We start from the raw sequence: 15,421 nt of genomic DNA, 5'->3' as shown, positions 1-15,421 counted from the left end.
TACTACTATTTGCCCTCAAATACACTTTAAATAATTGACCAAAACACCCCATTCATTTTTTTCTTTATTTGTGTACAGAACTCACATCGCCATCAGTTATCTGCAATATCAGGCTGAGGCCAGCAAGGCTTTAAGCCACATCCTTCACAAACAAATACATTGTGGAACGTGAGTCTGAGTACAGAGCTTTGATGAGACAAGATGAGAAAGGAGGCATTGATGTTTTTCAGGATTCATTTGTAAAATCTGGAGTAAGAGAAACATGGACATATTTCCTGTACCAACCGTGGTCAGCTTCTGGCTACTACAGGGTTTTGTAGGATCACTGTGGCCCTACCTGGGATAAATTATGTATAATTACATTAGGACAAGCTGGACCAAAGTAAGTATATATATATATATACATATCTTTATATCTGGAGTTCAACACTTAGGTATAAAGTTGGCTGTGCACACTTAGAATTTATCTCATTCAGTCCCAGGCGCTGAATGAGACCGTGCCATCCACAGCTCAAGTTTTGGCCAATTCATCAGATGAAAGTCAAGCAGTGTATGGCCAGCTTTAGACATTTTAGACACAGGTTAACATACTTGAATCAATGGCTGGGCTGGTCACTCAAATTATTACTCTGGTTGTATTTTGTTTGGTTGGGGCTGACACCCCAAAACAAGTCTATTTCTGTTGCTTGTGGCTGCGGAGCACCACATACAGTTTCATTTGAATACACAACATCCATCATTGTATGCAGGTAGGAGAATCCATGGCTGGTCTGTCGCTAGTTCTGAGCTTTTCTTCTGTCACTGTCGAGTTGGAGGTGACACCCAGACAATTTATTTTTCTCAAGAACAGAACGCACTTCTTCTGGCTTGTAGCCCCAGGGACCCATGTTGCCCTGTAATTAATGCATTAGATCCTTTGCATTAATCAGATTACACAATCCATTGAGCGCATTATATAATTTTGCTTACATGAACAGTCATGTTTACCTTATTAATACAAGGAATTCAAAGTTGTACAAGCAATCCCTTGTAAACAACAACGTGGGGCACGGTTATGATCTAGAGTTCCTAATATTGGCCTGCAGGAATGCCAGTTGACTTGCCCTGGTGGGACCTATGCACACACCTGCTGCCATGATATATGGGGGTAATGGTGGGGCTTAGTGGAAGGGGGAGCTTTGCAATTCAGATGGTTTATGATCTGATCCCTGAGGCAGAATTTCCTGTCTGCGGAGGTGTGTAGGTCTTCTAAGTTGTCTAGCTCTTATTACTGCCATAGATGAGCACAGGCATGAATTAGGCGCGTCATTAAGAACTGCCCTCTGCACAAGTCTGGGCCACAATACTTAGCTCTTTTTCAATAACCTTCCAAACCTCAGGGTTCCATACACTGTGCATTCCTGAGCATTAGACTATGTTAAAGGAAACCTTTCAAAAAAAATTAAGTAGGCTCCCATTGGTGAACTTGTCCCCAAAATGCTACTTGCTTGCATCCCCTAAACTTCAAACTCCTGACACATGGGTCACTTAACACAGGTAATTGGAGGCTCTAGTAATGAACCTGGGCTTGGTGCAAACCCTGTTCACCTGAGTTAAGCCAAGTGCACTCAAAACACCCTCCTCCCGATCCAATCAGTGGCGGCAGTTGCGGTGGGGTAATTGCTCGCCCCTTTGTGACGTATGGCTGCAGGGCGGAGAATGCACCTGCAACTGATTGCGCCAGGAGTGGGGTGACAGTCACAGCTTTGAGTGTTCTTGGGCGAACTCTGCATTTGCACCAACCTCGGGCTCGTCACTAGCAGACACCACTGTTATAGCAGAAACATTTTAGGCCAGGATAGATTTAACATCCTAAACCAGGGGTGGCAAACTCAAATTCATCGGGGGCCGCATCAGCAGTATGGTTACCCTCAAAGGGCCGGTTGTATAGGACTTGTACGGCTCTCACGGGGGACCCGAACGTCCCGGATCGCCTCTGTAGTCCGGCCGGTCACAATCAGGCAGCGGCGCTGACCTCTAAACAGGCAGATTAGACGGCCGCTTGCAGGGTTCTCCCGGGGTCCTAGCGAGGAGGAAGCAGCCGTCTAACCTACCTGTTTATTGGCCGCCGCTGCCTAATTGTGACTGGCCCGGATCGCATACCAAGGCGATCCGGGTCAGTCGGATCTATTTCAATTGGTGGTCCCTGAACGCAGTGGTGTATTGGGGCTGCCCTAGGCAAGGCAAAACTCGGGCACCCCCACTAAATTTACCCCACCCCTTCCTGTTTAATACTTTTTGGCAACCTTTTTGGGAATGCTCAGCTCCCATACACCATACATCCAGTATGAGACTAGAATTGTGAGTGTAGTTATGTCAGTTTTCCACCCTCATCATACCTTTGCATTGTCAACATACCAGTTACAACAGACTTCCAATTACTTCCTGTCTCATGCCGCTCCGTCCCCGTCTCTTCATCGCAGCCTCGATCTCACTCTGTCTCCGCCCTCTGTCTCATGCAGCTCCGCTGTGCCTGAACCTTGGCAAAATGAGGTGGCTGCTGTGCGGGCCATATTACAAGGTCCGGCGGGCCGGATTCGGCCCGCGGGCCTTGTGTTTGCCACCCCTGTCCTAAACCTTAAAGTATATCTAAAGCGGAAAATATTTTTTTGGTTTTCAATAGATTAGGGATGTTTTGCAGTCTGTGTCCCATTGGGCAGATTTACTTATACTTCCTGTTCTGCAGATACAATAAGAAGTGAGGGAAATCCTCTCATCCTCGGCACCGACAACCCACGCTTCACCACTGTATTTTATACTTGCTGAATAATGAAAACGAATGAATCTACCACATCTAAGGACTGGTCAGCTACAATATATGTATTTATTGGTCTTGGGTTTAGATGTCTTTTAGGTATGTGCCTATGAGATCATAAATACAAAACAACTCATTATCTACCCCAGAGAATCAGACTTTGAACTGACAGTATAATGCACTATGAAGTATTACCTTATAAACAATTTTGCTCTCTTGTAGGATGTAAAGCCTCTCAGGGAGGGCAGCATACTTGGCACTGCACAAGTTTTCCATCGTGTCTAACACTACGGGACAAGAAGGCAGCTCCTTAAGCAGACGTCTAGCTGCTACCCGGCGGTCCTGAATGTTCTGATGCTTCTTTATTGAGATGTTGTTTTTTAAGGCCCATTCATCTAGAACAGAAAATGCGTGCATAGAAATATCATTGCCACTATGCAGCTAGACCAGAGCAATGGTGTGCAGACTACACTGGAGCAAGTGTATACAGGCAGAAGTGGCTGAAAGAGACTGGAGGGGGATGCAATACAGAATTTTAAAAAAGGTGAAAAAAGTATTTTATGAAGAAAAGAAAAATGCTGGCAATTTCTTATTATACACCGTGCTTTAGCACACTAAGGTCATCTAATTTGGGTTTATTTGGAAAAGGTAAGCAGGAGAAATCAAACATATACATGGTATGGATATATAGTACAGCGTGCATATAAAATGTAAAAACATAAATAGAAAAAAAAACATGTGCCCCCCAAAATCTATATCGGAACCCTTATCTGACATAGGGGTCTGGTATAGATTTTAAGAAAGGAGCCCATGCAAAAATACTAAAAAGTGGGGTTCCCCACTTCAAATCAGGAGTCTCCCTTCACATTAGGAGTCCCCGGCACCCCCCTTTACATCAATATAAATAAACATGAGAATGCCTAAACATTTGTAATTGCAACAATTATCTGACAGAAATGCAGGGGTGCCAATATTTTTTGGCTATGACTGTATGTAACAAAGTTATACTTGAACATATGGCAGTCACGTATAGCAGAGCCCAATGCACATACCAGTATGTGGGTACCTGTAAGAGTAATAGAGATATACCTTCTGCATGAGCCTCATCAATGTAGATAATCAAGAAATCAGCCACGGAGTTGAAATCCTGGACAAGCTTATTAAACTCGCTGAGCTTAAACAGGAACGGGGGTCATGTACAGCTTCCGAATGTGAGAACCAATGGCCGCTGACCTGCAGAAATCAACAAAGCAGGATTGTTTTACCATGTGTAAGAAACATCAAGTATAGGTAAAACAAATACAGTTCTATCAAATATAGATTGGTGTATTGGTTCTCTAGTCAAGTCCTACAGGTATTTCTTACTTTGATAATATTATCTCTAAACTACTGTTACCAATTTTCTATATAGGCAAAACTGAACTTGAAGCTTAAAGGAGGACTATGAGGGGAGTGATTTTCACTCAGCCTCATACTCTGTGCCATTTGTTTTGCTATACTGAGCTGTGGGTCACGGGCGAACGCTAGTTTGTGTTCTCCCGTGACCCTTAGGAGAACTATGGGGAAAAGCCCTGACCCCATAGTTCTCCTTTAAAGGGAACCTGTCATGACTTAAATTGTGTTTAAAGGGAATCTGTTACTTTTTTTTGTCCTTGAGTTGCAAATGTATGTGATCCGATGCAACCGAGCATTAATCGGCAGCATTTATCTTGCCAGAAACCTTGTAAGTTGATAACTTCCTGTGCTCTCTGACGCTGTTGAACTGTTATCAGTTACATTGTTCCCAGCTATCTGATGAATACAGAACCCTTCCTTCTATGTTATGGAGATAAGGAGAGAGGGAAATGTTTGTAGACCAAATCAGGAAAACGGCCTCGGGCGGCAATGCTACTCCTACATAGGTACAGTACGGTAAATATGTGTTGTCACCCTAGTACAGGGAGTGTGTTAATGGCATAAAAATAAATGGGAAAACTAATGCAGTCACCACATCTAAGGTCTGGTAAGCTGCAATACATTACATTTGTGTTCTTGGGTTTAGATACACTTTTTTACCTTGGCCAAAGTAACAAAGAAATCTAATGATTCACTCTTCACAAATGAACTGCAGTGACACAATGATCTATAACAACATTCTTTGTACTATGTACAGTGTCAGTCATGATTCTGTGTGTGTAAGGACTATAGGATGGCTCCACGCCGTTGCATAATATTATAGATTTAACATACTGAAATGTCAGCAGATTATAGCTTTGGCCTGGGAAACATTATCTATCCCCTTCCACTAAGTTAGGACTCACCTCCATGGCTTTAGGATTAATGAGATGCTTTCTAGTATCTTAAATGACACCCGTGACAACTTCCTTAAAGATGAACTTGTGCCATACTATCCCACTGTTTGTACTTTATCTGAAGTGCAGAAAGTTTGCAGTTTAAAGCGATATAAAAATTAAAAGGTTTTGAAACTATTGCAAATACTGAAATCACTTACAATAGATGCTGCTCCTTGATGTTTAAAAGTTTTAGTTTCCTGCAGAATCAGCTGGTTTCCTGAGCACTGGTCCTGATATCCTGTTTCAGGGCCCGTTCACACCAGTTAGTGTGATCCCAGTTCATTTTATTACTTCATTGCTGTGCTGTATGTGTATAGGCCAATGTCGTTGGATCTGTATGTGCGTTATAATTAATCGATTTTAAAAACTTTCGATTAATCGTACACGAAAATTTTTATAATTACCAGCCCTAATATTATTGTTATAGTTGCACTCAAATAATGCACATTTAAAAAAAAACAGGAGCACAGTGATGAAGTTCTATTTGTAGCACCTCAGATATTTATACCGAAAGGCTTATTCAGTAATGCAATAACCCACAGCACTTTTTTCTCCCCACTTTTATCGAAAGGTTTATCGTACAAACGCTGGTTACCCTTGCTCTTTTTAAGGCAATGAAGCAATGCATTTCTCAGTGATGAGGCTCCACTGAACTGAAGTCTGTTAAGTTGCTCTGGGATACTTCACTTTGCTGTTTGAGCACCCTTTTGAACACACAATACACCCCCCTCCCCACACACACACACCTAGTTATATTAATAAATGACCACAAACCCTTGCTTTATGAACTACTCAATGCCTGCGGCTTTAGGTCCCACAGTGCAGCTTCCCTGAAGTTCCGCATAAGGAAGCGTGCACCCTGAGAGCTTCACACTGATAGAGCACCAGGGATGGCACGTGGAGCAGGGGAATGGCTTGTGCCGAGTTATCTGCTTGTATGGACGCAAAAAGACTTGTTCATAGTTCCAGCAGGGAGCGCACACGCACAGGTGGCTCCATGGGACCCTATAAGGTCACCTGAAAACAGGGGCAAAGTAAGAGCATTTTAGGAGATGTAAAGCAAAGCAGCTACAAGCTTACAAAGAAAAGGACACAGTATACCGGGTGAAGCTCAGGTCTGCAGCATTATATTATTATATGGCCCAAATTTCTGAGATGAGAAAGAGGGACACCTTCCAGCACATTGAGGGGCATTTTACTAAAACTGGAGCAGTGGTGCGTCTTCACCAATTAGCTTCCAGATTTCCTTTTTTAAAGCTTAACTTAGTAAACTGAAGGTAGAAGCTGATTGGTTGCCATGCACAGCCGTTTCATATATTTTGTCTGCTCCGGTTTTTGTAAATCCCCCCCCCAATGTATTTAGGCAATGGACACGTCCCCAGTTGTGTGGACCATTAAGAATTAATATGACAAAAATGATTGGCTGAACCTAAAATTGTTTTTTTTTCACCAATACCTTTCCTTTATATTGCCTTAAGATAATTAGGAGTTTTGGTAGTTAAAGGAGAACTATGAGGTGAGTGATTTCCACTCATCCTCATAGTTAGAGCCAACCTGTGACAATGAAACTGTCACACGTCGGCTCTATAGATCGGGAAGTGAGCAGAAACATGCACCGATTGGCTTACTTCTCGGTCATCTCCCTGCAGTGAACGGTGACGGGCAGTCACCGCACCCCGCAGTGATTCCCCCCTCGCCTCTCTGATCCTCCAGCGTTGACTGGAGGAACGGGAGGGGGCGGGCACAGCTGGCTCTGCCTCTACATAGGCAGAGCTCGCTGTCACTCACGCAGCTGGGTGGATCCAGATAGTATTGTGGGGATCCGTCACGGCTGCCGTGCTCTCAGTATATCGCGGGCAATAGCCCGGGATATACTGAGCTTTGGGTCACGGGAGGAGGTTAGTATATGTCCTCCCATGACCCTAAAGAGAACTATGGGGAAAAACACTTACCACATAGTTCTCTTTTAAATAGAATGGGCAAGGGTACTTTTTTTTAAGTTCCCAGAATTCTTCTTTAATAACACTTTAAAGTAGTATTAAACTCTCAAAATATTCAGATCAAACAAATATACATTGTCTAGCAAAAGTATTTTTTTACATTTTTACTCAAGCACTTACAGTTATCATGTTCCTGAACAGCTCCAACTCTCTCAGCTCTGCTTCCTTGAACTTCCTGTCCAGTACAAGGACACAATGGAGAGCACAGCCTCTAGCAGCTGTCCATCTACTAGCTTGGAGAAGGCAGATTGGGAGCAGGGGGCAGGAAGTGTCTTTCCTTGCTATACCTGTGTGTTTGTGGAGACACACAACTTACTAGTATACACAAGGGTGGCTCCATAGGACCCTGCAAGGTAAAGGAGCCACCCAAAAACAGGATATCAGGGTCAGTGCTCAGGGGATCATCTGATTCTGCAGGAAGCTAAAACTTTTAAACATTAAAAAGCAGCATCCATTGCAAGTGATTTCATCAGCATTTGAAGCTTAAAAAGGTGTAGACTTTAATATCCTTTTAAACTACCCCAAACATGCCTGCTGCACTGCTGCCCTTCATATTTAGTAGCAAGTGTCCTGTGCAGTCTTTGCACGCCTATTGAGCATTTAAGCGGTGAATGAAGAAGACATACGCAGCACCTACCTTTAAAATAATCCCAAATGTGGTGCTGTTCACCATCCAGGTCCACCACAGGTGTGTTAGGGGCAGATTCCCCCAAAAACGCTTCATCTTCCAGGCGCAGCCACATGATTTGCAGCACAGACCACAAGAACTTGAAGGTGAAGACGGTGGGTCCCCAGTCTTCGTACTGAAACCTTGGCACGTGAGCGCTGGACATCTCAAATCGGGATTTCAGCACTGAAGCCATGGTCTGTGGGAAGAGAAGCATGAGGAGTCTGCCTACTGCCACATACAGAAAGAGAGAACAGAAGATCAGCGTCTTCTGCACATAGCGAACGATGAGTTTTATCCTCTGGACAGACATCGACGCCGAATCAACCCAACTTGCAACTGTGGAATTCAGCACTCACGCTGGGTTCTTTATTAGTAGCCTAACCTGCTTCATGGGGACTGTCCCCTAGAGGAACTATTTTCTGGCAGCAAGAACATATAGGTGTTTCCTTTCCAGAGACACGCTATCTGCTGTCATGTGACCGAGGGGAAGAATCTGCTACAACCGTGTTTATCTATGTTAAAGTGTAGCCAAGCCTTGTATCATAAAATCAGATTTACACGCAATCTACTTCAGCTTCTCTCTTCAGTTTGTTCAGTTAAGATTTGAAAATGAAAGAGAGAAGCTGATTGGTTTCCATGCACAGCTGCTCCAGATTTTGATAAAATGTGCAAAAGCTCACCTGAGAGAGGGCGATATATGGTAGCTATGTACACACTGTTTGCAATGATTTATTGCATTATGGCAGCTCACAGGAGAGAGGGAGATATACACTCACTGGCCACTTTATTAGGTACATGTAGGTAGGTGCAGTATGTCCAACGGCCACTAGATGCCCCCATGGGGCCCTGGAGATAGATGCAGCTCTGGCCTGGGAAGACTCTGTGTCCCAGGAGAGCTGATTTATAGGGGGCGCCCAAGAGGGGAAGCAGTTCAGTTCAGTGGAGTTCAGAGGAGTACAGGAGAAGTCTAAGGCCCCATTTACACCGCGCGATATCGCGCAAATGCTTGCATTGAGCAAGCGAGAATCGCGGCAAAATCCGCTCCAAAAAGGGTCCTGCTGTAGCGACACACGACCCGCGACAGCAGGACCCTTTGCCCCATTGCAAAGCATTGAAGAGCGATATCGCGCGGTAAATAGCCGCGGTATCGCGGGAATTACCGCGCGATAAATCGCTCAATGTGAACGGGGCCTAAGACTGTCTGCAGAGTCTCTGGCGAGAGACTGATTCTGAACATAGGCTGGTCCATGGGAAGGACAGGACCAGGCCTAGGATGATGTAGAGCTACAAAGATTCCCTAGTTTCCCCACGGGGGAAACCCACCGTGCTAGGACTGACAATGGATGGGATTCCGGAGAATAGTGAAGTGCTATAAGACTGACGATATTTGCCAGTGGGCCTCTGGCCGAAGTAAGTCCTGGACTCTGGGCTGCACCTGGGCTGATGTACCTCTCTCTCTCTCTCTCTCTCTCTAAATTGTAACACTATGCAACTATCAAGAATTGTGCCGTCATCCCACCCGGGGGTGGCTGAACGTATACTTGGTTCTGTTTATACCTTCAAGTAAAACCAACAAAAAGACTATGTGTGTGGACTGGTTCTTCTCCCTCCAACCTCTGAGAAGGTGGGGTTCTACCGGAGTGTGATGTATCGTGGCTGTAACCATCCGGAGGAGGGTAGGTGTGCCTTGGGGCTATGCCTGACACAGGGTGCCGTTCATGGTGGCCTTTCTCCCTAAGGGGGAGGAAGTGCCGAGTCCCGCAGAGGTGGTGGAAGCCATGAGGCCCTGTGTGCGCAGTACTACACGTGTGGGAGTGTTTGCACAAGGCCGTGGCACCTGACCGTGGGGTGTCTGGTTTTCGAGTTGCAGGCACGGGGTTACACAGCCAACTCAAAGGGAACACACACGCAACACCCCGAGAGTGGACCCCGCCTACATACACCTTGCTAGCTGAAATATGCCCAGGTGGGAACCATGCTCATAGGCAATTATTGATTTTCACATGTTGAGCATTTTACAGCGCGTCGATCAGCCCTGTAAAACGCCCAGGTGTGAACCAGGATTTAGAGAGTTTGGTCCATACTGACATGATAGCATCACACTGTTGCTGCAGATTTATCCATGATGCGGAGCTCCACCAGCCTGAACCGTTGATACAAGGCAGGATGGATCCATTCTTTCATGTTGTTTATATCAAATTCTGACCCGACCATCCGAATGTCGCAAAAGAAATGGAAACTCAACAGACCAGGCAATGTTTTTCCAATCTTCTATTTTACAATTTTTGTGAGCCCTTGCAAGCTGTAGCCTCCGTTTCCTGTTCTTAGCTGACAGAAGTGGCACCCGGTGTGGTCTTCTGTGGCTGTAGCCCATCTGCTTCAAGGTTCAATGTGTTGTGTGTTCCGAGATGCTCTTCTGCTTACCTCGGATGTAACGAGGGGTTATTTGAGTTACTTTTGCCTTTCTATCAGCTTGAACCAGTCTGGCCATTCTCCTCTGACCTCTGGCTTCAACAAGGTATTCTAGCCCTGAGACCTGCCACTCACTGGATATTTTCTCTTTTTCGGACCATTCCCTGTAAACCAGAGTGATGGTTGTGTATGAAAATCCCAGTAGATCAGCAGTTGCTGAAATACTCACACCAGCCTGTCTGGCACCAATGACCATGCCATCTTCAAAGTCACTCAAATCACCTTTTTTTCCCCATTCTGATGCTCGGTTTGAATGTCAGCAGACCATCTTGACCATGTCTACATGCCTAAATGTATTGAGTTACTGCCAAGTGATTGGCTCATTAGATATTTGTGTTAACGAGCAACTGCTCCAGATTTTGACCGCTCCAGTTTTGATAAATTCCCCTTATTGTATCTTAGAGGTTGTGTAAGGCCTGCTAAAGTCAGTGAGATGGTTGGAAAAGGTAAAATGGTTCCTAAGTTGAGACTGGACCAATATAGGATCCTTGATGATTATGTCTAGTTTTATAAGAACAATAGCCCTCCAGGGCAGCACATTCTTTCTAGTGCTTTCCCCCAGGGATCGCCGCTCCAGTCATCCAGCACTAGTCCTCTTCCGAGTCAAATGACGCCCAGTATCATTCAACCTACTTCCTGTGAGCCTAGGGCGTCAAGGACCCGCCCTGGACCCGCAGGAGATTGCAGAAGAGTGGCGCTGCTCTTTGCAGCATTTAGGGACCACAAACTGCCAGAGGACCTGCGACATTATGTGATCAGACTAAAGACTTCTGTAGATAAGGAGTGTGTAAATGGGGGCTGGGGGAGTTGGGGCTTTGATTCATATACACGGTTATAAGTATACAATACGTATACATTCTGAATTATTTAATATAAACACAGCCTCATTCAATTCACATACACTCATTGATATAGACCTGACAAGTGACGGGGTATGGTGTAATGGAGTTACATTGTCAGTGGCTGTCAAATGAGCGCCGCGGGACCCTGAAGAAACGTGGGAGACGTGTCAGCGACCTCGGATGGCGAGATGATTGGAGAATGGACTTGTCATGTCTGCAGGAAGACACACTGAGAGAGAATTAACATTTGCAGAATAAAAGTAATGGCAGCGTCCATGTTTCTCTTAGGAATTGTTTTTCTTTTAAATGCAAAGTTTTTTCCTTTTTTTTTATTTTTGGTCTAATTAGTCTTACAAACCAACATTTACAAAGACAAAGCTTGAAAAGCAGGAAGTAGCCCTTGAAATTTGACATCGTGTAATACACGTTAAATGATTATCATTGTCTCTGTCGTCATGGTTACACTTTACCCCCCCTCCCCCCCAGCACTATAAATTCCTCCATCAACTTCCACACACTAGGTCACGTGACGCAGATCCGCTTTCTTTCAGGACACAGCCGGCTGGACCTCACGGGAGGCGTGGTCACGGTTTCCCCGCGCCTCCATTGGCTGCGGGCTGTCACATGACCAGATCGCTGCTTAGACTTCCGGCAACAAGTGGAGCTGCATGGTGACGTGATCCAAGCTGTAAGTGATTGTATATGGTGGGCTGTGATGTGACTGCGCTCCCCTCCAACCCAGGCCTGTGACACAGCCCGATCGGGTGCACAGGACGCAGGGTGGGCGAGCTCCACTATTCATGTGTTCACGACTCCTGCTGGACCTTCTGGTTTATAATGTGATGTGCCTCAGTGGCAGTGAGGCATCATTGTAGATCAATGACCATGAGTTGTGGGCACATCTACACAGGACTGTGTGGACACCTCTGGCATGGGTGGGAGGAAAACTTTAATTTAGGATAGCACTCCAGGGACAGAAGCAGGCCCCTGCTTTGAGGGGTATACATATATATAGTGCTTATGCCAATTCTCAACCATTTTAACCCCTCAAATGACGTGTCATGTGTGCAGCACTATGTATGACAACTGCAGATCTGAATGAATGACACCGTCTTCACTGGATGGGGTTGGGGGGTGTCACAGCATGGAAACGAATCTGAGGTTGGCAAATAAATCTGTATTTTTAAACATCCAAGACCTTCTAGCAGGAAGAAAAATGCAGATTTTGTTTCATTACTGGATAGGATAGGAGGGTTTCGTATTTTTCCACAGTCATCATTAGATTTATCCTTTCATTCTCCACCTGTCATTTTCTAGAGCAGGTTTAAATGTGATCTTATATTCAGATTTTTTTTCTTTAACCCAGAAAAACTGGGTTAGTTGTGAAACTAATACGTTTTCCAGTAACATTGCCAGGGCCCTGGCCTCTTCCTCTTTTTGCATCCTATTCTGACAAAATTCTCTTTAGCCCTGGCCACAACTACACACTAATTTCCCTTGGTTAAAATAGGGCATTGCATTGAGACTGGAGGTGCTATTGCTTACTTCCCTTGCTTTAGGCCATGTGAATGCCATGCTTATTTACCATTATCATGGATAGTCTCTCTTTCTATGTTTACTGGGCAATCTCTTCTAATAATGAGGCAGTAATGCAGTTTTCGGGTACGGTTGTGGGACAGGTTCAGGTTTCTCATCTACAATTTCTTATTTTGAGGTTCTAGAACAAGTCATCTTTATGTATTTTGGACGGCGTGCATTGCTTAATAATATCTCATGTATTTTGCAGCATAAACTTGACACCACCAAATTGAGTGAATGGCAGCCACCAGTGACCTTAAATTTCAAGGTAAATTTTAAGCTTGAAAACATAAACTGTTTTGCTAATTCTTCTGTTATATGGCAGACTGATTATTACACAGATAACAAACGTATAAAATTCACACTTTGCTGATTTTGAGTAATTTTGTTACAAATTAAACATATTGAAGACATCAATATTTTATATTCGTATATCACACGGATGATTTTACTTAGCACAATACTGTCCTTTGCTGACAATGAGACAACGATACAATTCCTTTGCACTACAGACATTCCATCCTTCAGATACAGTTTGGCTGTGCCACACTTGCGATCCTGTCACTGAGGAGACTTCGCCAGCTTCTGGATCACTATGAAGTCCAAAAGGTATCCCACCACACTCATGACCGGTAAACCCCTTGTAGATGAGTGCTGAAATGACTGCGGATGGCACCTCTCAGATCAGTGAGAAAACATGATGTCACCAGCACACCAAGGAGATGTGCCCAAAAATAGGATCTTTTATTGATGCGTAGACATATTGTAACAAGGATGGCAACATTTTGGGGCCACGCAGGATCCCTTCATCAGGCTTAATATGGCGATCATATTAAATCCGATGAAGGAACCTTGCGTGGTCCCGAAACGTTGCCATCCTTGTGACAATATGTCTATGCCTCAATACAAGATGTTTTGTTTGGACACTTCTCCTCGGTGTACTGGTGACATCGGTTTCCTCAAGGATCACTATGAAGGACACGACAGGGAGGTGAATCGCGAACTGCTTGCATGTGTTGCTCCTTTACTGGCTGGACGAGAGAGGAATCGCTATTTTGCCATTGACTTGACTTATGTTCTGCAGTGACATGCAAAGCACTTTCTTTGTATATGTTGTTCCTCTGGCATCTTCGGCAGCAAAATGATGCCCCCTCACTCTGAAGCTGCTGGCAAGGGAGCGTCTTACATAAAGAAGGTGAGTGTTCTCCCTGCATAGTCTTATGGCAGGTGTGACATCAGCCTTATTGCAGTGAAATAAAAACCTTTGTAAATAATCAGCACCTGGTTTGTTCTGTCTGCAGAAGTGGTTGAGGTATCTATAGTGTCCTGTAAAAAATGGTCCTAGTCTGCTGCTTACTGTGAATGTTTGGTTGCAGTTTATTAAGTGCAATGCTCAAAATACTTCAAGAGTCTGTATAAGCAGCAAATGTACAATGGCTCATAATGGCAAGCAGTGCCATTGAACTTCTGTGTACAATTAGAATCTCAGGAAGGGCTATTTATCTCTAAAATAGACCTTAATAAAATATTGTCTCAATTTAATAAAAAAGATTGTAACCCTCCACTTGTAAAAACGAACAACAAAACACCTTTTTGGTCTGGACTGATAGGAAACTAACACTTTCCGAAAGTAGTCAATAATGGCAGCCCGTGTATTCCTCTCAGCATAGTTTTCCTTTAAAGCGGACCTTTACACTCAAAAATCTCATTCTACCAATGCATCCCTCTATGTATGATGACTAATAAGAATATAGACATGTCAGGTGTAAAATGCTGAGATTATGAAATACTTACACTTGCAGAGCGTTCACTTCCTGCTTTGAAAGGGCAAAATTACTTCAGTATTGGCAAAGCAATGCACACTGGGATTGCCTTGTCATCAGCAGAGCTTTGCTGGGATATCTCATCTGTAATCTTACGAGATCTCAGGGAAAGGCATTTTCCTCCCCCAAGATGATGTGCATGGTCACATGTCCTAGTCACATGTGCCAGGAATGCAGGAAGTAATAGGAGAGCTAGTAACCTGCCCTTAGTGAACATGGCCACTGCCAGAAGACTGGGAAAGAAAAGAGAAATGAGGTATGTAAAGTATACAAAGCCGGCAATTATCTAGAAGTATGTGTTTGTAGATTGTCATTACTAAACATTTCTAAAGGTGTGTTTGTTGTTATTTTACAGAAATGGGTAAAGGTCTGCTTTAACTGTCAATCTTTATTTTTTATGTCTTTGGCTATGAGATTTGCAGAGTAACTTTAACAGTTTTTCTTTGTGCCACCCTACAGAGTTTGATGATGCAGCTAAATTACTAGCTGTAAACCCCGATGCTACCACCGTGAATATCAGTGATACTGAAGATAGCAGTGGGAAGAAGAAGACAGGGTGGCAATCCAGAGAAGAGGAAGAGGACTCGCTGGGAAATGAGGATTCTGATAAAACAGAGGTGATATAGAGGAAAAGTCGTGGGGATTACATCTCGGTTGTCTGATGGTTGCAAAAATGGCACTCGGTGTGTAAAAGGTTGCTGACCCCTGCATTAGGGCCTTATTCATCAAACTTTCTGAAATAATAGCTGTCTGTATTGCCTGACAGAAATCAGCTTTAACCATCTAGTGCCCAAACTTCATTAAAGCCTTAATGCTTAATGTCCAGTCCACATTTAGCAGCCCTAGTATGCATCAGTTAACATGACTATAACGGTATGACTTATTCTCTGTTCTGTTCTTTTTGTATAA

At 44.1% G+C, this 15,421-nt stretch overlaps 2 protein-coding genes across 5 annotated transcripts in view; one reads left to right on the top strand and one right to left on the bottom strand.

The window, feature by feature from the left end:
- Positions 1–647: 647 nt before the first annotated feature.
- The window catches only part of DIO1 (deiodinase, iodothyronine type I), a 33,673-nt gene continuing 18,899 nt past the window's right edge, over positions 648–15,421 (bottom strand). Inside the window, exons 1-5 of one of the 4 annotated variants that reach the window (XM_018564015.1) lie at positions 8,154–8,280; positions 7,765–7,993; positions 3,884–4,027; positions 2,990–3,189; positions 648–893 (exon numbers count right to left, since the gene is read on the bottom strand). In XM_018564015.1, coding sequence (XP_018419517.1) covers positions 777–893; positions 2,990–3,189; positions 3,884–4,027; positions 7,765–7,990 — 687 coding nt within the window. In that variant the 5' untranslated portion in view covers positions 7,991–7,993; positions 8,154–8,280 and the 3' untranslated portion in view covers positions 648–776. Of the gene's footprint in view, positions 894–2,989; positions 3,190–3,883; positions 4,028–7,764; positions 8,281–15,421 lie in introns of those variants that run through there. The other 3 variants (XM_018564014.1, XM_018564016.1, XM_018564012.1) reach the window with 3 other exon arrangements.
- The window catches only part of YIPF1 (Yip1 domain family member 1), a 14,497-nt gene continuing 10,788 nt past the window's right edge, over positions 11,713–15,421 (top strand). Inside the window, exons 1-3 of the mRNA XM_018564011.1 lie at positions 11,713–11,799; positions 12,898–12,957; positions 14,972–15,129. Of these exons, the coding sequence (XP_018419513.1) occupies positions 12,927–12,957; positions 14,972–15,129 (189 nt within the window). The 5' untranslated portion in view covers positions 11,713–11,799; positions 12,898–12,926. The remainder of the gene's footprint in view (positions 11,800–12,897; positions 12,958–14,971; positions 15,130–15,421) is intronic.

Source organism: Nanorana parkeri, unplaced genomic scaffold (assembly GCF_000935625.1).
Source record: "Nanorana parkeri isolate BGI_ZX_2015 unplaced genomic scaffold, ASM93562v1 scaffold715, whole genome shotgun sequence".
Classification (NCBI taxonomy): Eukaryota; Metazoa; Chordata; class Amphibia; order Anura; family Dicroglossidae; genus Nanorana; species Nanorana parkeri.
Note: the sequence above shows the minus strand (reverse complement) of the source record. Positions and strands in the feature narration are given on the sequence as shown.